General features: G+C 45.3%; 1 protein-coding gene across 3 annotated transcripts in view; it reads left to right on the top strand.

The window, feature by feature from the left end:
- LOC128686141 (protein turtle homolog A) overlaps positions 1-20,027 on the top strand; it is a 509,174-nt gene that overhangs the window by 464,917 nt on the left and 24,230 nt on the right. For 2 of the 3 annotated variants that reach the window (XM_070087792.1, XM_070087791.1), the window contains exons 7-13: positions 7,780-7,940; positions 10,150-10,303; positions 14,011-14,141; positions 14,434-14,593; positions 15,966-16,167; positions 18,177-18,268; positions 19,061-19,338. In XM_070087792.1, the coding sequence (XP_069943893.1) occupies positions 7,780-7,940; positions 10,150-10,303; positions 14,011-14,141; positions 14,434-14,593; positions 15,966-16,167; positions 18,177-18,268; positions 19,061-19,338 (1,178 nt within the window). The remainder of the gene's footprint in view (positions 1-7,779; positions 7,941-10,149; positions 10,304-14,010; positions 14,142-14,433; positions 14,594-15,965; positions 16,168-18,176; positions 18,269-19,060; positions 19,339-20,027) is intronic. The other variant, XM_070087793.1, reaches the window with a different exon arrangement.

The raw sequence follows: 20,027 nt of genomic DNA, 5'->3' as shown, positions 1-20,027 counted from the left end.
CCAACACTGACCCCTGTGGAACACCGCTCGTGACGCTTCCCCACTCTGATTTCTCCCCATTTATGCAAACTCTCTGCTGCCTATCTGTCAACCATGCCTCTATCCAGGAAAAAATTTCTCCTCCTATTCCATGTGCTTTAATTTTCCTCAATAGTCTCTGATGTGGGACCCTGTCAAAAGCCTTACTGAAGTCCATATACACAATATCATATTCGTTACCATGATCTACCTTCCAGCGGGACAGGAGTCTCTTACACAAGATACAACTCTCAGAAGAACTGGAATTTCTTACAAAGAATAAACCTTCCAGCAGGAATGGAAGTTTACGGCACACACAATCATTCCTCCCTGGATGCTACCCACAACAGTCATCTAACACACGTACGTACCCACATTTGACTTATGGGTTGGCCAGGGTAGTAGAGGCGCGAAGAACAGGGAGCCTTGCCGTGCTTCTCTCTTACTTTATTTACATACGTTGCTGTGCCACAGACTGCTAATCTCTAAGTCACAGCACATTTTCCAAGCTGAAGTTAATCGTGAATCTGATTACAGCTTCAATAACATGTTCCTTTGTTTAAATTTAAGTGCTATGGAGAGGTAGGTGGTGCAGTAAATCTTGAATTGTGAGGGTGGTGGTGGCGGCGACGGCGGCCCAAGCCTTGAATTGTGGTAGTGGTGGTGGCCCAAGTCGTGAATTATGATAGTGGTGGTATTTACTCAACCCTTGAATTGTGGTAGTGGTGGCCCAAGCCTTGAATTGTGCTAGTGGTGGGGCCCAAGTCTTGAATTATGAGTGGTGGTGGTGGCTCAAGCCTTGAATTGTGGTAGTGGTGGCCCAAGACTTGAATTGTGCTAGTGATGGTGGCCCAAGCCTTGAATTGTGTTTTTTGTGGTGGCAGTGGTGGTGGCCCAAGCCTTGAATTATGATAGTGGTGGTGGCTCAAGCCTTGAACTGTGGTAGTGATGGCCCAAGTCTTGAATTGTGGGAGTGGTGGCCCAAACCTTTAATTGTGGTAGTCGTGGTAGTAGTGGTGGCCCAAGCCTTGAATTGTGGGAGTGGTGGTGGTCCATCCCTTGAATTGAGGGATTGTGGTTGTGAGGGTGGGAGAGTAAAAAAAATACAGGGGGTGGGGGAGAGGGGTTTTGAATAGCGCTGCACTGATTGAAGGAGATAGAGGAGACCACCACCACTGAACTTACATCACCCACTCCATTAATACGTCAGCTGAGGATAAACTAGTGAAAACGCGTCAGAACAGCAAGACTGTGTGTGTGTGTGTGTGTGTGTGTGTGTGTGTGTGTTAAAATGATGTGTATGCGAACACCATTGCAGTGTTATGATCCGTGGATGGAGTGTCTTTAAAGACTCGCCGTCTCTGTCTGTTGGTGAGTCCCGGGAACGTTATAATCTTGGTAATGACCCACGAGAGAGCACTTCAACCTCGGGCGATAAAATCTCCCATCTTGCCAAATAACATCCCACGATTCTCTTCAAAAAAAAAAATGAGAGTGAAACGAGGAGCGAGGGAGAATAGTGAGCCAGAGCGAGGGAGTGATAATGACGTCTCTCACGGGGGACGCCAAGGATGAGCCTGGTACTGGCTCGTCTTGGGACTGGCTTGTGTAAGCGCTGGCTAGTTTGGAAGTTGACTTATTCAGGCTCTGGCTTGTTTAGAAGCTGACACGTCCAAGAGCTGGCTTGTCGGCAACTTAATAGAGTAAGAGACACGAGAGGAAATGTATAATACATCCAGTGAAAAGCAGAGGTGCCAATGGGTACAGTTATAGAACACATCAACATCTGTGGTCCAGGACCATTCAGCCTAATGAGTAAGACACATGTGCTACACTTAGGTATCTTAATTGCCGAAACATTTCGCCTGCACAGCAGGCTTCTCCGGTCAAATACAGAAGTGATTTTAATGCCGTAGATAGTGGAAGAAGTGGAGAGGTAATGCTGAGGTGTTCAGTCCCTTAGCCTAAAGCATACGCATAAAAGCAGACTTGTATTATAGTGTAGCAACTGGAGATGGCGTCACACGAGGGCGGGGCTCACTAGTGGAAGTAGGTCATCCCAAACAGTTGTTTATCAATAGAATTACAGAAGACGTCCCTTGTAGCAAGGTATCGTGGTGTTGCTGGGCCAGTTGAGTACCGTATTATTGATGGTACACAAGCCCAACAGTTGATAAATAAGACACTTGTCTCCAGTATTAGAATCAGCTCTGCATTCGACAGAATGACTTGGATGAAGAAGGGCAGAAGACAGATTCCGTACACAGTTTTAGGAAAAGGTATGGGAGAGATGAAGAGTGAACCCAGTCATGGCTAGCTAAGTGGAGAGTGTCAAGAGCTACTCACTCACTCTCTCTCTTATCTCTATCTTTCTCCCTCGTCGAGTTTGGAGCCAGTAAATAACAAAACTCTGGCCAACAAACGTAATGATATATCCTTGAGTGTGTGTCACCCTGTTATAACTTTCCCAGCAACCAGTTTTCTCTTAGTCTTTTATATATAAATAAAATTTGAATGACTCGCAAGTGTATTGCGGCGGAAGGTTACTTTGTGTAGTGTCGTGCTGTGATATGAGGCTGTGATGTGTAATGTAGTGTGCTGTGGTATGAGGCTGTGATGTGTAATGTAGCGTGCTGTGGTATGAGGCTGTGATGTGTAATGTAGTGTGCTGTGGTATGAGGCTGTGATGTGTAATGTAGTGTGCTGTGGTATGAGGCTGTGATGTGTAATGTAGTGTGCTGTGGTATGAGGCTGTGATGTGTAATGTAGTGTGCTGTGGTACGAGGCTTTGTGTTGCGCTGTAATGTTGTGTTGTAGGGGCTTAGTGTTAAGCTGGTATGTGTACTGTGATGTGTGTTGTGCTGTGCTGTTTTTCCGGTGTATTGTGGTGCGAGACGTTATGCTGTGCTGTGTTGCAGTGTGATGGTTTGCACAGCGTTGTGTTGTGATGTGTTGTGCCATGCTGTGAACCGTGCTGCCTTGGCATGTGTTATATTGTGGCATGTGTTGTTATTACTGTTCACCAAGGAGGCTGAAGAGTGCTCAATATATAAAATTATTTTGCATTATTTTTGTGGTTATATAAGTTTACTGATTGAGACGGTGCTATTTTCAGGTTCATTTGGTTTGGAAATTGATCACCTCCAAATCCGGGTTTAAATCCACCAATCCATCTACCTAGCAGACTGAATTAATTGCGATGAGATTATAAAATCAGGTAGTATCATTCATTGCAAGTTCTGAGATTTTAAAAATAAAAGGTATATTAGTCAAATTGCATTGCTGAAGCGTTTTTGTAACCCCGTTCAGAAAGTGTCTGAAGAAGGTTGTAAACTGGTTAGTAGTGAGTCAGACATGACGGGGAAAGGACGCTCGCTGTCTTTCAGTGTATAATTTGTCGTTTTCTGGAGGTATTTCTCAACTGGTGTATTTTCAAAGGCTCGAGGAGGGTGATTCTTGCAGTGTCACGTCTTTTGATGTGAGTAAAGTTTATTTGTGGATGTATGGAGTGTTGGTTATTATTATTATAATCAAGGGGAAGCGCTAAACCCGGAGGATTATACAGGGGGGGGGGGAGTGTTGGTTAGCGAGAGAGAGACGGGAAAACGTCATTTTTCGTCATAAATTTCATCATTTTGATGCTGGTGATGGTGGCTCTTGATCCAAAAAACTGGACCTACCATTTCCTTGGATCGTACATGGATGCCTCCCATTCCTCAGGCGCTGCTTGGGTCCCTCCAGGTTTACCCCCTCCACCCTGACTAATATAATTAATGATGATCATGGGTTTCAAAACAGCTTGCTCTGGAATTTATAGGTTTATTCCACTAAACCTGAAGCTAAGTTTATTTAGCTTCAGTGAGGTTGAAAGTGTAGACACAGGAGGGGTGTAGGTGCACTCTTGTGATGACAATACCAAGGTGAACAAGGAGTAAACTAATTTAGTTCCCTTAATTAACTTATGTGAACGATATCTTGTGCCATTTTGGTGTCATGTATAATACTGTTTTAGTTATAATTATGCAATTTTTTTATTAATCCGGGACCCTTCGGTAACTGGTCATGGCTGTTTTTAAATGCTACTGTTGATTTGATTTTAATAATTTAATGGTGTAGTGAGGTGATGTGCTGTGGAGGGCAGTGTAGTGAGGTGTTCTGTGGGGGCAGTGTTGTGAGGTGTTCTGTGGGGGCAGTGTAGTGAGGTGTTCTGTGGGGGCAGTGTAGTGAGGTGTTCTGTGGGGGCAGTGTAGTGAGGTGTTCTGTGGGGGCAGTGTAGTGAGGTGTTCTGTGGGGGCAGTGTAATGAGGTGTTCTGTGGGGGCAGTGTAGTGAGGTGTTCTGTGGGGGCAGTGTAGTGAGGTGTTCTGTGGGGGCAGTGTAGTGAGGTGTTCTGTGGGGGCAGTGTTGTGAGGTGTTCTGTGGGGGCAGTATAGTGAGGTGTTCTGTGGGGGCAGTGTTGTGAGGTGTTCTGTGGGGGCAGTGTAGTGAAGTGTTCTGTGGGGGCAGTGTAGTGAGGTGTTCTGTGGGGGCAGTGTAGTGAGGTGTTCTGTGGGGGCAGTGTAGTGAGGTGTTCTGTGGGGGCAGTGTAGTGAGGTGATGTGCTGTGGGGGCAATGTAGTGAGGTGTTCTGTGGGGGCAGTATAGTGAGGTGTTCTGTGGGGGCAATGTAGTGAGGTGATGTGCTGTGGGGGCAGTGTAGTGAGGTGATGTGCTGTGGGGGCAGTGTAGTGAGGTGATGTGCTGTGGGGGCAGTGTAGTGAGGTGATGTGCTGTGGGGGCAGTGTAGTGAGGTGATGTGCTGTGGGGGCAGTGTAGTGAGGTGATGTGCTGTGGGGGCAGTGTAGTGAGGTGATGTGCTGTGGGGGCAGTGTAGTGAGGTGATGTGCTGTGGAGGGCAGTGTAGTGAGGTGTTCTGTGGGGGCAGTGTAGTGAGGTGATGTGCTGTGGGGGCAGTGTAGTGAGGTGATGTGCTGTGGGGGCAGTGTAGTGAGGTGATGTGCTGTGGGGGCAGTGTAGTGAGGTGTTCTGTGGGGGCAGTGTAGTGAGGTGATGTGCTGTGGGGGCAGTGTAGTGAGGTGATGTGCTGTGGGGGCAGTGTAGTGAGGTGTTCTGTGGGGGCAGTGTAGTGAGGTGTTCTGTGGGGGCAGTGTAGTGAGGTGTTCTGTGGGGGCAGTGTAGTGAGGTGTTCTGTGGGGGCAGTGTAGTGAGGTGATGTGCTGTGGGGGTAATGTAGTGAGGTGTTCTGTGGGGGCAGTATAGTGAGGTGTTCTGTGGGGGCAATGTAGTGAGGTGTTCTGTGGGGGCAGTGTAGTGAGGTGATGTGCTGTGGAGGGCAGTGTAGTGAGGTGATGTGCTGTGGGGGCAGTGTAGTGAGGTGATGTGCTGTGGGGGCAGTGTAGTGAGGTGATGTGCTGTGGAGGGCAGTCTAGTGAGGTGTTCTGTGGGGGCAGTGTAGTGAGGTGATGTGCTGTGGGGGCAGTGTAGTGAGGTGTTCTGTGGGGGCAGTGTAGTGAGGTGATGTGCTGTGGGGGCAGTGTAGTGAGGTGTTCTGTGGGGCAGTGTAGTGAGGTGATGTGCTGTGGAGGGCAGTGTAGTGAGGTGTTCTGTGGGGGCAGTGTAGTGAGGTGTTCTGTGGGGGCAGTGTAGTGAGGTGATGTGCTGTGGGGGAAGTGTAGTGAGGTGATGTTCTATGGGGGTCAGTGTAGTGAGGTGATGTGCTGTGGGGGCAGTGTAGTGAGGTGATGTGCTGTGGGGGCAGTGTAGTGAGGTGATGTGCTGTGGGGGAAGTGTAGTGATGTGCTGTGCTGTGGGGGCAGTGTAATGAGGTGTTCTGTGGGAGCAGTGTAGTGAGGTGTTCGGTGGGGGCAGTGTAGTGAGGTGTTCTGTGGGGGCAGTGAAGTGAGGTGTTCTGTGGGGGCAGTGTAGTGAGGTGATATGCTGTGGAGGCAGTGTAGTGATGTGCTGTGGGGGCAGTGTAGTGAGGTGATGTGTTGTGGGTGGCAGTATAGTGAGGTGATGTGCTGTGGGGGCAGTGTAGTGAGGTGATGTGCTGTGGGGGCAGTGTAGTGAGGTGATGTGCTGTGGGGGCAGTGTAGTGAGGTGATGTGCTGTGGGGGCAGTGTAGTGAGGTGATGTGCTGTGGGGGCAGTGTAGTGAGGTGATGTGCTGTGGGGGCAGTGTAGTGAGGTGATGTGCTGTGGAGGGCAGTTTAGTGAGGTGATGTGCTGTGGAGGGCAGTGTAGTGAGGTGATGTGCTGTGGGGGGCAGTGTAGTGAGGTGATGTGCTGTGGGGGCAGTGTAGTGAGGTGATGTGCTGTGGGGGCAGTGTAGTGAGGTGATGTGCTGTGGAGGGCAGTGTAGTGAGGTGTTCTGTGGGGGCAGTGTAGTGAGGTGATGTGCTGTGGGGGCAGTGTAGTGAGGTGATGTGCTGTGGGGGCAGTGTAGTGAGGTGATGTGCTGTGGGGGCAGTGTAGTGAGGTGTTCTGTGGGGGCAGTGTAGTGAGGTGATGTGCTGTGGAGGGCAGTGTAGTGAGGTGTTCTGTGGGGGCAGTGTAGTGAGGTGTTCTGTGGGGGCAGTGTAGTGAGGTGATGTGCTGTGGGGGCAGTGTAGTGAGGTGATGTTCTGTGGGGGTCAGTGTAGTGAGCTGATGTGCTGTGGGGGCAGTGTAGTGATGTGATGTGCTGTAGGGGCAGTGTAGTGAGGTGATGTGCTGTGGGGGAAGTGTAGTGATGTGCTGTGCTGTGGGGGCAGTGTAGTGAGGTGTTCTGTGGGAGCAGTGTAGTGAGGTGTTCTGTGGGGGCAGTGTAGTGAGGTGTTCTGTGGGGGCAGTGTAGTGAGGTGATGTGCTGCGGGGGGCAGTGTAGTGAGGTGATGTGCTGCGGGGGGCAGTGTAGTGAGGTGATATCCTGTGGGGGCAGTGTAGTGAGGTGTTCTGTGGGGGCAGTGTAGTGGTGTTCTGTGGGGGCAGTGTAGTGAGGTGATATGCTGTGGAGGCAGTGTAGTGATGTGCTGTGGGGGCAGTGTAGTGAGGTGATGTGTTGTGGGTGGCAATATAGTGAGGTGATGTGCTGTGGGGGCAGTAGTGAGGTGTTCTGTGGGGGCAGTGTAATGAGGTGATGTGCTGTTGCGGGCAGTGTAGTGAGGTGATGTACTGTGGGGGGCAGTGTAGTGAGGTGATGTGTTGTAGGGGGCAGTGTAGTGAGGTGTTCTGTGGGGGCAGTGTAATGATGTGATGTGCTGTGGGGGTCAGTGCAGTGAGGTTATGTGCTGTGTTTTGTGCTGCTGTTGGTGGTGAAAGTATTGATACTGGTGTTGGTGGTGGCATTGCTTCTAGTGGTGATTACCTTCATATTCGGTGGTTAAACAATCACTGGTGTACCAATTATGGGTATCACTAGCAAAAATAAATCATGTCTCTAGAAGTTGCTGACGAACTCCTGACGAAGGGCTCTTGATACAGGGAGCTCAAGCTACCTGCCCCTCAAGGGAGGTAAATTGACGATGGTGATATAGGGAATTGGATGATATAGGGAATTGGATCTGTGCTCCGGTTCCCAGAATTGAGCCTGAATACCTTCCTCCCCCCCCCCACATGCGCTGTATCATCCTACGGGTTTAGCGCTCCCTCATGATTATAATAATCAAGCTACCTGCTCCTTCCTTGGATGAAACCTTATGTTTTTTTCCATTCTCCAAGCGCTGTATAGCCGCTACGAGTTTAGCGCTTTCCCCAGAGATATTATAGCACTGTGTCTTCCCCAGTATGGCCCCAGACGGTGGAGATCAAGACGACAGAGGCACCGCTGGTGGCTGGCCAGCAGACCAGGCTGGAGTGTGTGGCTGTGGGCGGCTACCCTGCTGCCGCCCTCGTCTGGACCCTCACACCTGCCCACGCCACCCACACCACCACCCTCCCCTCCACCGTGAGTATCACACCAGGTGGTGGGTGTGAAGGCAACGCTGCCCACACAAACACCACCCACACCCACACTACACCCCCACTCAAGAAAGGTTCCTTGATGCTGGTGAGGGATACTTGGTCTGAGGAATTGAACTTTGTTTCTAATTCCGTTAATCAAGCCTGAATGCCTACCATTCCCACAGGCCCTGTATGACCCCTATGGGTTTAGTGCCCCCCGTCGTGAATGCCAAAACACCACCACCACTCCACAAACAGTAGGCGTGAAGACCTCTCTCTCCCCCTAACAAGCAGCTAGACGTATTGATACCATGAAGTGTTTTTATGTGGGGAAGGGGAGAGGGCCGCCTTGCCTGCACCCCTCTTACCAACAATAATTTCCTCTTGTCTCTCCCTTGTCTCACCTTGGTTCCCCTCCTCTTCCCTTGTTTCTCATGACATTCTCTGGCACCCCCTGACTTCCCCTCTCGCCTCATGCTGCCGCGACCGACCCTAAGTTGGGCCAAGTTCGAAGACAAGTTGAGGTCGTCCTTTGGTAAGTTTAGGTCGTCCTCCGGTAAGTTTAGTTCGTCCTCCAGTGTTTCAGCAGCCCCACACACGACAAACCTCCAATCATATTTCTGTATATCACGTCCAAAAAAAAAAAGTTCAAAGGCCTGTTCTCAGACCGGACCGCGGAGGCGTTGACCCCCGAAACCCTCTTCAGGTAAACTTCAGATTAGACATGTACATTATAGTACCAGGTAATTCAGGGTCAATTCCTGGAAATTTACATGCTATATAATAAAATCTGTACATTATCAGAAATTTATATAAATTATATTTATATACCTGATATTGCGAAATTTCTCTAATTTCTAATGCAAATCCGATAATATACAGCTTAAAAATAAATAATTATCTTTTTAATTAATAATAAACTACAAATCTCAGTCCTGAATTATTATTATTAGTGTTAATATTATTGCTATTATTATTAATAGTATTGCTATTGTTATTTGTTATTAGTTGTAGTATTGCTATTATTAAAGCGCTAAATCCGTAAGGGTTGTACAGCGCCTGAAGACTTAAACAGATTTTATCAGATGAAGGGTAGGATAACTCAAATACCTTGGATCAAGAACCTTTCAATATTTCATATTACCCCTCAAGAGTAACAGCAGGATTTAGCGTTTAACAGCCAGAGGATCGAGCCTTCACCAGCTCGTGTGCTGGTAACCCACGTGGGCTTAGCTGCATTAAAATTGCTTTATGACAAATATTAAAAACAAAAACTTGCGTTTAATAATCTAGATTTCACGATAGAGTAAACTTCAGTTTGATAGTGTTGCATTAGTGTGAACTTAAGCCTACGACCCCAGACACCGGGACGACTTGCTAGTTTACTGAATTTAGTCAAATTTCTCGGTTAGATTTTATCAATTACTATGCTTTGTGAATTATCGTAATTTGTAATGCATTACACTAACATCCTTTGTATAATTATAATGTTCAACGGCTGTGTACTTTGTATAGAATCAGCCCAGAGACGTACGCCTGTCGCCTCTATTTTGTATTAGCTGTATGTCGGGACGCCATACGTTAGCGTCGCCGAGCTCTCAGTAGTATCAGTTATCAGTATCAGTAGTACGTGCCTCATACCTAGTAACCATTACAAACCGTTAGTGAATCACTGACCGCTAGTGAGTCACTGCTTGTGACATCACGAGCTCCTTGAATCTTGAATGTCGTGTTTCTGGGCACTGGGTCACCTCAGTCCAAAAACGGGATATAGAGAGGACGGGTCAGGCTCTGGCGCTCCCTTATTTAATATACACTACCAACACATCCTGCGTGTGTTATTACTCCAAATCCATTATCGAACCCCTACGACAGTATAGCTCCCTTAGTTCTCGAGTTAAATGTCATCCACGACCTCAGTGTGGGGAGGGGGGTCATAGGTTCGTTCACACCGTATTCTTTGTTTATCAGATAGCATCTATATAGGGTTATGTACACCGTGAGGTGTGGAACTTTCAGTGTTATATACACGGTTTAAACCAGATTTGTATCTTGTTTAATTGTTCCTGATTCTCGTGTAGTACATAGGCTTTAAACCTAATAAATCCCCCTAGTATGTGTAATTTAATAAACGATGGATAGGAGCAGGTGAAGGAATAACAGGATAGAGATAGAGGGAGGAAAAAAAAGACTAACCTAGGTGTATTTGTCAGTGGCGGCAAGTGGGTGACCAGACATCGTCCTGGGTGAGGGTGGTGCCAAGTGCTGAAGATCACCTAGCCGCCCTCACCTGCACCGCCCACAACCCCAACATCACCACTACCACCCACCCAGGCCTCACCACCACCATCACCCTTCATGTTCTCTGTGAGTATCTTCAACGTCGTTCACTGTATTGATTGGTCGGGTGGCCAGTAAATCCTGTACGCTTCACTGTAAAATAGGGCTTGATAAAGCTGTTAGAGATGAAAATGTCACATGCACAACACTTTGTATCTCTATTGGACTGAAAAAAGCCAACCAGTCGCTTTTATCAGTCCAATACGGAGAATAATACTGGAGACAGTGGAACACGTTTAGTAGTTTGAGGTGATCAGTCCCTCAACCTTGATAAATCTATTGAAGACGGTAGAAGACGAAGTAATAGTTGATCACTCCTTGGAAGAATTCAGTCCATCAATCTGGATGACTCACACCACGATCCTCTATCATCCAGACTGACGGACTGAACACTTCCTAGCAAAAGTTAAATTCAGAACAACCGTAATGGAAAATAGAGGGCACAGGAGTTAAATTTAGAATGACTTAAAATGGAAAATAAAAGGCACAATACAATGGCTCGAAGAACTCTTCAACCCAGTCAAAAAAGGAGACAACGACGTTTCACTCCTTTTTGGACTTGGGTTCGGCCCGGCAGTCTAGCCGCTTTTACATACACTTGTCTCCATTGTCGGAGTTCATTGGTTCGAGTCTAAAAGCGTAATTTTTTCAAATTTATTTTTGTTTTGCCCTGAATTTTGGTCCTGTATTTTTTTTTTTAACTACAAAAATTTATTCCAGGGACTGATCTTTATCTGAAGGTCAGTTTGACTGACTTTTCCTGATTGGCTGGCTTCTTCCTTTCTAATGTGACTTCCTCCATGATTGACTTCCCAGTTAACTCTTCCTCCATAATTGACTTCACTCCCTCCCCCCTCTAAATGACTGACTGGACAAATAATCGAGTGGTCAAAACTGATAGGATTCATTGCAATGTTTCCGGCATGTTGCATGTTCATTTTCCTTCGTAATAGTGACATAATTCCCGTTGACTCCAATAACACGATGATTTTTGTGTTGTAAATCCCAAAGTTAATCCAGGTAACGTTTATCTAGGAATAATTGTACTCTAATTACCTGTTCGTAAATGCGTGGGTACAGAATCGAAATGGCGACTAATGAAAATGGCTCGGGGAGAGAGCGTGTTTGTGACCAACGTTTCGCCCTATGTAGAACTTTATTCTTTGATTTAATAAAGCTCTACACATTGAAACGTCACAAAGCTTGTTCTGTACCTGTGCGTGCTTATTTGAGCTTTTTAGAGAGTAAGCTGTAGCTCCTGGTCCCACTTTTGACCTGTTGACGTGGCCGAGACCCGCCATATTTATTTTTGAAGCATTGTGAGGCGTTCAGTTCTCCTGCCATAGCTTGACTTATCTCACTTCTTTTCCATTCTTGTGTTGAAGAAATACTTTATAATATTCCAGTGGCTCGTTTGAACGTGTAATTTACAACCATATCTTATTGCTTGTGTCCGTGGGTATTTTGTACGTCGTTATCATATCCTCTCTTTATTTTTCTTTTTAGTGTTCAAAAATGTTTAGAGTCCGTAGCTTCTAGGAAGTGATTGTGTTTTTTTTTTCTGTAATGTTGAGCAAAGAACAACATTTCCTCTTTGTTTTGTAATATTTTCCAGCTTGTTGACGTGTGTTAATTATTTCTGTGTTGTGCTTTATCTCCGTTATTTGTGCTTCCCTCTGTCATTACTACTGTTGGCTTAGTTTTTTCAGTGTATGCGCTCTCTCTCTCTCTCTCTCTCTCTCTCTCTCTCTCTCTCTCTCTCTCTCTCTCTCTCTCTCTCTCTCTCTCTCTCTCTCTCTCTCTCTCTTCCCCTTCCCCTTCCCCTTCCCCTTCCCCTTCCCAGAAGGGGGGAGAACAAGCAGATATATCCAGGGAAGAACCCTGAACGTCTCACCTGTGCACCATTAATCACCAGCCTAACCTTTCCTCCAGATATATGCCTTTTCTTCCTCCTACTCCCACGATACGTCTCTCCAGGTACACATGCATCTACACAAATTTTGTTTTCCATGTACTCCTTTTTTTTTTGTATCTCTGGATGCGCGCAGATTTAAATCCATGTCCACTCATTACGTCTGGGTATGCATAGGCTTACATTCTTTCCATATTCATTTTTTTTGTATCTCTGGGTGCGTCTCTGCGGGTGTAAGCAGACCAATGTATACTGATAAAACGTTACATGACTCACGAAATCGTAATAACATAATTACAAATACATCACAGAACGAGTGGGATTCGAACCCGTGGCAGGCAACTCCTAAAATTCACAGGCCATTGTGTTAACATATCCATCTAAGTATATTTCTATAGGTTATAGGAATGTTAGCATGGGCCACCACTGTGACTAGTAATGCAGGCTTTTACAGGCTAATCCCACACATTGTATCTTTGGAAGCACCCCATAGTACACACCCACTGTATAAATATACACACGTTACATCTCTGCGTGTACACAGACATACATAGAGATTTGTATGTTGGTTATCTACAAGTTTGTGTGTGTTTAAGTAGGAACCAACTGTCTATGTAGAGCTTTAATTAGTAAATGTTCATTTTTATGGTAATTTCAGTAATTGCATTTTTTGTTTTGTTAGTCTTGTTCCATAAGGTCTCCCTGTTAGTGATTCCTGGGATAATGTCCCCCGCGGCGCGGTCCAACACCAGGCTTCCTGGCAAAGAGGCTTTGTGCGAAGCTTTGTCTAGTGATGCCTTTAAAAAGCTATAAACTGAGCTAAATGTTACGGAAATCAAGGCCTGCTCTGTATTCTCTCTACCATACCACGTCTCGTAGTTGATGGCCTGAGTAGTTAGGCTGTTGGTGTTAGCAACTGACTGAATATATATCACATTTAGATTAAGGGCCAAAAAAATAGTGGTGGAATTTTTTTAATACGGAGGCAATTGTTGGGAAAAATTTACCCTCACGATACATAGACATACGTTTGATTAATACTGCATTCAGCTGTACAGGTGATGGACAGTGTTTTTTTTTTTTTTTGTAACATGTTCACACTGCATACAGTCAAAAATAATAGATGATTAACACAATTCATTTGTACAGATGGACAGTGGTATTTTTTTTAAATGTTCAGACTGTGCACAGTAGGCTCTGGTGGCTAACGCTCTCACTTCACACGGCGAGGGCCTGGGTTCGATTCCCAGCCAGAGTAGAAACATTGGGCGTGTTTCTTTTCACCTGTTGTCTGTGTTCCTCATCAGTAAAATGGGTACCTGGGTGTTAGTCGACTGGTGTAGGTCGCATCCTGGGACACTGACCTAATTTGCCCGAAATGCTCAGCATAACAAGGGGTTTTCTATATAGTAGTATATCATTGATGTCAGCTAGGCCTGTATACCATGTACATGTACTTGTAGTAAATAAAAGATATTAAGATATTATTATTATCAGATCTTATAGCCAGATTTTCAACATTGAAATCGTTTACACACACCGGCATCGAGGACGGTGAGGCTCTTGATCCAAAGAAGTGGAATCTAGCCTGAACGCCTAATCTTCCCATGGCGCTGTATTACCCAAGACACATATGTGGAACACCTGGGTATATTTATTCCGAAGACGTTTCGCCAGCCAGTTGTTTTATTGATTCAGTACAGAGGTTATCTGAAGTCGTTGGAAACTGTTTCCAGTCTCAACACCTTTGTGACCAAACCTTGTTTCCATGGTGACTCCTCCTGACCTAGTCTCTCTCTCTTTCTCTCCCTGGGGAGGTCAGTCGCGCCGCTGGTGAAGCTTGAGCTGGGGGCCAACCTGGGGTCACTACCCATCACCGAGGGCAAAGACGTCTACTTCGAGTGCGAGGTCAGAGCCAACCCTCCAGCCAGGGAGGTCATCTGGAGGAAGGATGTGAGTAGTCACCGAGGAGAAGGAAGAGGGTGTTGGGGAGCCGGGGAAGAGAAGCAGGGAGCGAGGGATTAAGAGAAAAAAAGTAAGAGAGATGGGAAGGAAATAGAAATGATTGGAATGGAGCGGAGGGAGATGGATGGATATAGGAAGGTGAAAGAAGTAAAGAAAAGGATGACCTTCAATCAGAGAAGCTACCTAGTGATGCAAATGTGGACTTAGATGAAGGAATATACGATCCCCGGAATACCCTCCAGGTAGACTCCAGGTATGTACAGATATATTGTCTTGGCAGGGTGTTCGAGTGAACAACGACCGTAAGGGCGGGGTGCTGGTATCTGAGAGGAACTTAGTCCTGCAGATGGTGCGTCGAACCTCAGCTGGTGACTACACCTGCTCCGCCACCAACACCCAGGCTACCACCACCAGCAACACACTCCACCTTAGTATCAGATGTAAGTACGAGTGTCCTCCTCCAGCAGGTAGTGGAATCCCCCTTTGGGTAGCACCGAGGCAGAAACCACCTTTCATACACTTATCATATTTATCCTAAACTTCCTAGCAAATGTTTAAAGAAAACCCGACACCCTTATCTTATTCGAGACGCTTCAGATTCTCTTCTCCTTTTATCTTATTCGAGACGCTTCAGATTCTCTTCTCCTTAGACGACATCTCCCATTTTGTATTTCTCTTTTTCTGGAACTCTCCAATTTTTTCTCAGCTCACCCAAACTTTTCTGGATAATTTAACTTTTAATATTGCATAACTTAAAACTGTTTCATATATGCACTCAGTGGCCAGTTTTATAGGTACGTCTGTACACCTGCTCTTTAATGCAAATATCTCGTCAACCAATTACATGGCAGCACATCAGTGCCTAAAAGCATGTAGATATGGTAAAGAGGTTCAGTTGTTATTCAGACTAAACAGAATTTGGAAGAAATGTGATCTAAGTGACTTTGATCGTGGAATGATTGTTGGTGACAGACGGGGAGGTTTGAGTGTATCAAAAACTGCTGATCTGATATTTTCACACAGCAGTTTCTAGGGTTTACAGAGAATGGTGTGAAAAATACAAAACTTCAGTGAGCGGCAGTTCTGTGGGCGAAAATTTCTAGATAATGAGAGGTCGGAGGAGAATGGCCTGACTGGTTCAAGCTGACAGGAAGGCGACAGGAGCTCAAATAACTACACGTTAAACAGTAGTATGCAGAAGACCTCCAAATGCCCAACACTTCTAACCTTGAACCTGGATGAGCATGTTTTATTGTATGCTTGGTGGTATCTTTTTTTTGGGGGGAGGGGATTAATTTTAAGTAACGAGTAAGTACTCTCCTCATTTTTGGTTGCAGAAGTCGAGTATCGTCTCATCTAGCCCTGCCCCGTATACTAGCCGTTACTAGGTACACTCTTGGCTTCGTAAGTTCTAGTCTTAAATATATGTATAGATCCTGCCTTCATTTCGTTCCACAAGGTATTCCACTTCCTGGCCACTCATGAGACTGAAGAAATGCCTATTTTCTGCCACTTATAAACAGCCTAGCCCTGTTTTCCCCAATAGTATCTCTTGAGTATCTTGTTCGTTGTGATCATATCTTCATTAGTCCTGACCTCTAATGTCATCAGGTTTACTTCCTTCAATCTTATCATAGCTCATACCCCTTATCTCTGGGACACTTGGAGATTTGGGTGTGTTGGGGAGGGGGAGTGGGTTCGCGTTCCTTTTATTGGCAAGAGTCCTGAATATGAATAACCTATTGGTCCCAGGGCTCTAGATTGTAAAACTTCGTAACCTTTGATTGAGTAATCTGGTCCCTCTTGTGACAGATTTGCCAGTATGTGTGGAGGAGGCGCAGACAGTTGCGGTGGCAGAGGGGGAGAACACCCGCCTCTCTTGCAAGGTGGACGCACAACCTGACGATGACCTCACCTTCACCTGGGTCTTCAACAACACACTCGACACAGTCGAGGTTGAGCAAGAAGGCTTCAGCGTCCTCCCAGGGCTCAGCGTACTCGATTATACCCCGAGGTGAGAGAAGAGAGGAGGAGAGAGGGAGGGAGGGTTGAAAGAGAGAAGGGGGGAGAGTGGAAGGAACAAGGAATGAATTTTAACACCCTTGCTCTAGTCCTTCACCGGGTCTCTGGACAAACTTTTTTTTTTTTATAATCAGGACAATGTAGCTTCCTGATTCACAGAAAAGGTACGTTTTAAATAAACAGACAGAAGCATGTTTAATGCGCGTTTGGTGCTTTTTGGAAATCATTATTATATAAGCCACTGTTATAGCTAAATCAATAATAATAATAATCCCTCAAATATAATAACAACACCAGACATATACTTTAAGTATATTATAGCCTCGAGATGAGGGAAGTATTAAAGAAATACTCCTATGTAAAGGCTTTAAATTGTAAGAACAGTATAATCGCCTCGTGTTGGTAAATTATACCCCAGGCTAAGAGGAGGAGGAAGGGATGAAGCATTAAAATGTATTGCATCCTTATTTTATATGCTTATTTGATCTAAGTCAGTTGGTCTGGAATCACCTGAAGAGACTTTTCCCCAGGGAAATGGTGAAATATTTTTTTCTTTGTTTTTTTTTTTTTTTTTTTTGGGGGGGGGGAAATTATGACTCAATAATTTATGTATCGAAAGCAGCCTAGCTGTTTAATGTAATCTTGTAAAAAATGGTAATGGAGCCTAGCAACTTTGTGTAATCTTAAAATTATTATGTGAACGCTCAGCTATATTTGAACTAGCCCCCTGGAGCTGCAGTGCTAACATATCTTACCATAGCTGTATCTTAACCTAACCCAGTCTTTGCTGTATCTTAGCCTGGCCCCGTTTTGGTTGTATCTTAGCCTAGCCCCGTCTTGGCTGTATCTTAGCCTGGCCCTGTCTTGGCAATATGTTGCTAATTAGACGTGTGAATTACTCTGGTGGTTGAAGAAGTTGGCCATTACTCGGAGCTAAAACTTTGGCTTTATATATTAGTAGATTGAGAAGTTCGTGCTTTCATGGGAAGGGTCCATTCAGAGCTCCTCGGAAAACTGCTATGTAATTAACTACACTCCAACAGCTATGCACCAAATGGTACTCTACTGTATCGTTGATTGACTCACGAAATCGTAATGACACGATTGCAAACAAACCATACCACGGGCGGGGTTAGAACCCGGATCAGCGGGTTCTAACCCCGCCTGTTGTATGGTATCGTTGATTATTAATATTATAACTATTATTATCGCGATTTTATTGTTTAATTTAATTTTTATTAACTTAAACATTATTATTAGTAGTAGTAGTAGTTTTATTTTATTTTTTTAGTATTAGTAGATGTACTCCACAAGAAAATAAGAGGAGCACTACAGTAGGTCTACTGGCTCATGCTAGGCAAGTAACAAAAATCCTCATGAATCTAAGTTTAGATCCGTCTGGCTAAGTATGGATCCTAGAGCTAAGTACAACTCATTGAATAAGACACGTGAAATACCTTGGTATCTTTATAGGGCAAACATTCATTTGCACAGAAGGGTATAAGGATGGAGACTTGTATAAACTGGAACCAGAGAAGTGTAGCAGTTGAATATATTATCACTTGTGTACGGGGCCTACTAGTGAAAATTAATTTGCTAGCAATTATTTGTGTTCAGTGTTTGTCTATTTCATCCTTTGTGTGTGGTGTATTTTTGTCTACCAGCGTTGAGTGACTTACACAGAGGCTTCCGTCAGTGCCATAGTTGCTACTGCTACTAATGGAAGCAAGTCAGGTCCAAAAGATTGACCACGGATATGCCACAGGAGGTCGGGACACAGGCGACAGAGAGTATATCTTATACAACGCTGTTGCTAACCTCTAGCTCTCCATAATTGAGCCTTGGCATACTTCCACTAGTGGGCACTGCCCACATGATGCCTTAAACTGCTACCACCTCACTTCTGGCGCCTGTACACGAGTCTCCATCCTCATGCCTCAGAGACTGATAAAGTCGGCTGTTTAGCCGAAATGTACTTAGCTTAAAGAGCTGTTCCCACAGGTCAGGACGGGACTATGGGACTCTGTCGTGTTGGGCTACCAATGAGGTGGGCACGCAGGCGGACCCCTGCAAGTTCACCATTGTAGAGGCAGGTAAGTTAACTTTTTTTTTTTATTTGATAGGTATGATGATGTGGGAATGAGTGTTGTGCTTCCTGCAAGGCCAACCTTGTACCATCTGATGAACACGATGTAATATGGAAAGAGAGATCACAGTTAAGCTTCAGTTATGCATTGACATCAGGGTCGACGTTATGACGAGGAAGGCCTAGACTGTCACTTGGGACCCCAAAAGGCTCCGTGTCAGTTTTATTTTTTGTTGTTGGGTTTCCTTACCGGGGTGGCGAGGAGTGCGCAGGTTAACATCCCCCACCTCCCTTCTATCCTTTGACTTGAGTAACTTTTTTTTTCGTTTTCCTGGTCGTCTTAATTTGCTAACGCTCCTGACCGATAACGTGGAACGTTTTATGGACATGGATTACGCATTGTGAATTTTGAATAGTTTTACTTCCCTTGTAATTATGATTTATCTAATATGAGTGACTTGGTCATAGTAGTAACTTTAAAAATATGATAGAACATCTAATAAGATTAGGGCTATGCATTGATAATTTATTGCAGTGCTTATATTTAGTTCACATTTCACAAAAACTTCACTTAAGAAACATGACGTTTTAGTCCGTCCTTGACCATTGTCAAACCACCACTGAGCGAGAGAGGAAAAAAAAAAGACAAGACCTGAAGAGAAGTCAGGAAGAAGGGGGGAGGGTGTAAGAAGGGAGCAAAATTTTTGATGTTAGTATTCACGTGAAATGCTGCTTTAATTGTCCTCGTGCAATCGATAGACCTTAAACATAGCAAACTAATGCGGCTTACTACCATCAGGTCCCCCCGAGCCCGTTGGGAACTGCGTGTTGGTGAACTTGACAGTGGGAAGCCTGGAGGTTGGGTGTACCCCTGGTAGTGACGGTGGGCTGCCACAGAGGTTTGTTGCAAGGGTATACGCCTCGCCCACCCACACCCTGGTGGCCACCCTGCAGGAGGACGCTCCAAGGTTCCACGTAGGAGGACTCACCCCTGGCCAGGACTACCTCATCACTATCACCGCCGTCAACGCTAAGGGCGCCAGCCTCCCGGAGGAGATTGATGCAGTCCGCCTCAAGGCTAGTTTGTTTTATGCCTATTTTTGATGTTATCAACGTGAGTTTGTTGCGTATGTGTAAATATTGCAGTTTGTTAGTCTTGGGGGCATTCTTTTTAATGGCTTTTTGGTGGGGGCGGAGGGGATTTATTGTTATGGAAATTCCTTTTTTTAGGGGGAAGTTTTTTAATAATGCCTGGTTTTAGTTAAGGGACGATGATTCTTTTGTTACGATGTTTTTGAGTGGCGGAAAGGGAATTTTTCTTTTAGTATATTTCTTGGTGGAGAAAATAGGGTATTTTATTGAATACCCCTAAAATAACTGATAAATCAGCCTCGGTGTAAATTTTTAAAACGCACAATAGAACAACCAAAAAATAGAGACACCAAAGGCCGATGTTAATTACATTGGCAATACTCAATTTCCAGCGAACTGTGAAGAGGATTTTGGGTAATATCATGGAGTAGTGGAAACTAGGCGTTGTAAGCTCGCCACACGTGTGATCCCGTTAATGGTGTGGGTCATTAATGTGATCGTCAATGTCAAGGGCGAGGTTTGTCTTTTATCTTTGCGTCTGAGAGTACTTGCTGCTCAGTAGCCTTCAGTAAGCTGTATCTTGATGCTGGTGAAGATCTCTTGATCCAGGATGTCGGAGCTACTCTCCCCTTGAAACACTTGATTACCTCTCGTTCCTCAAGTACTGTATTATG

Source organism: Cherax quadricarinatus, chromosome 23 (genome assembly GCF_038502225.1).
Source record: "Cherax quadricarinatus isolate ZL_2023a chromosome 23, ASM3850222v1, whole genome shotgun sequence".
Taxonomy (NCBI): Eukaryota; Metazoa; Arthropoda; class Malacostraca; order Decapoda; family Parastacidae; genus Cherax; species Cherax quadricarinatus.
Note: the sequence above shows the minus strand (reverse complement) of the source record. Positions and strands in the feature narration are given on the sequence as shown.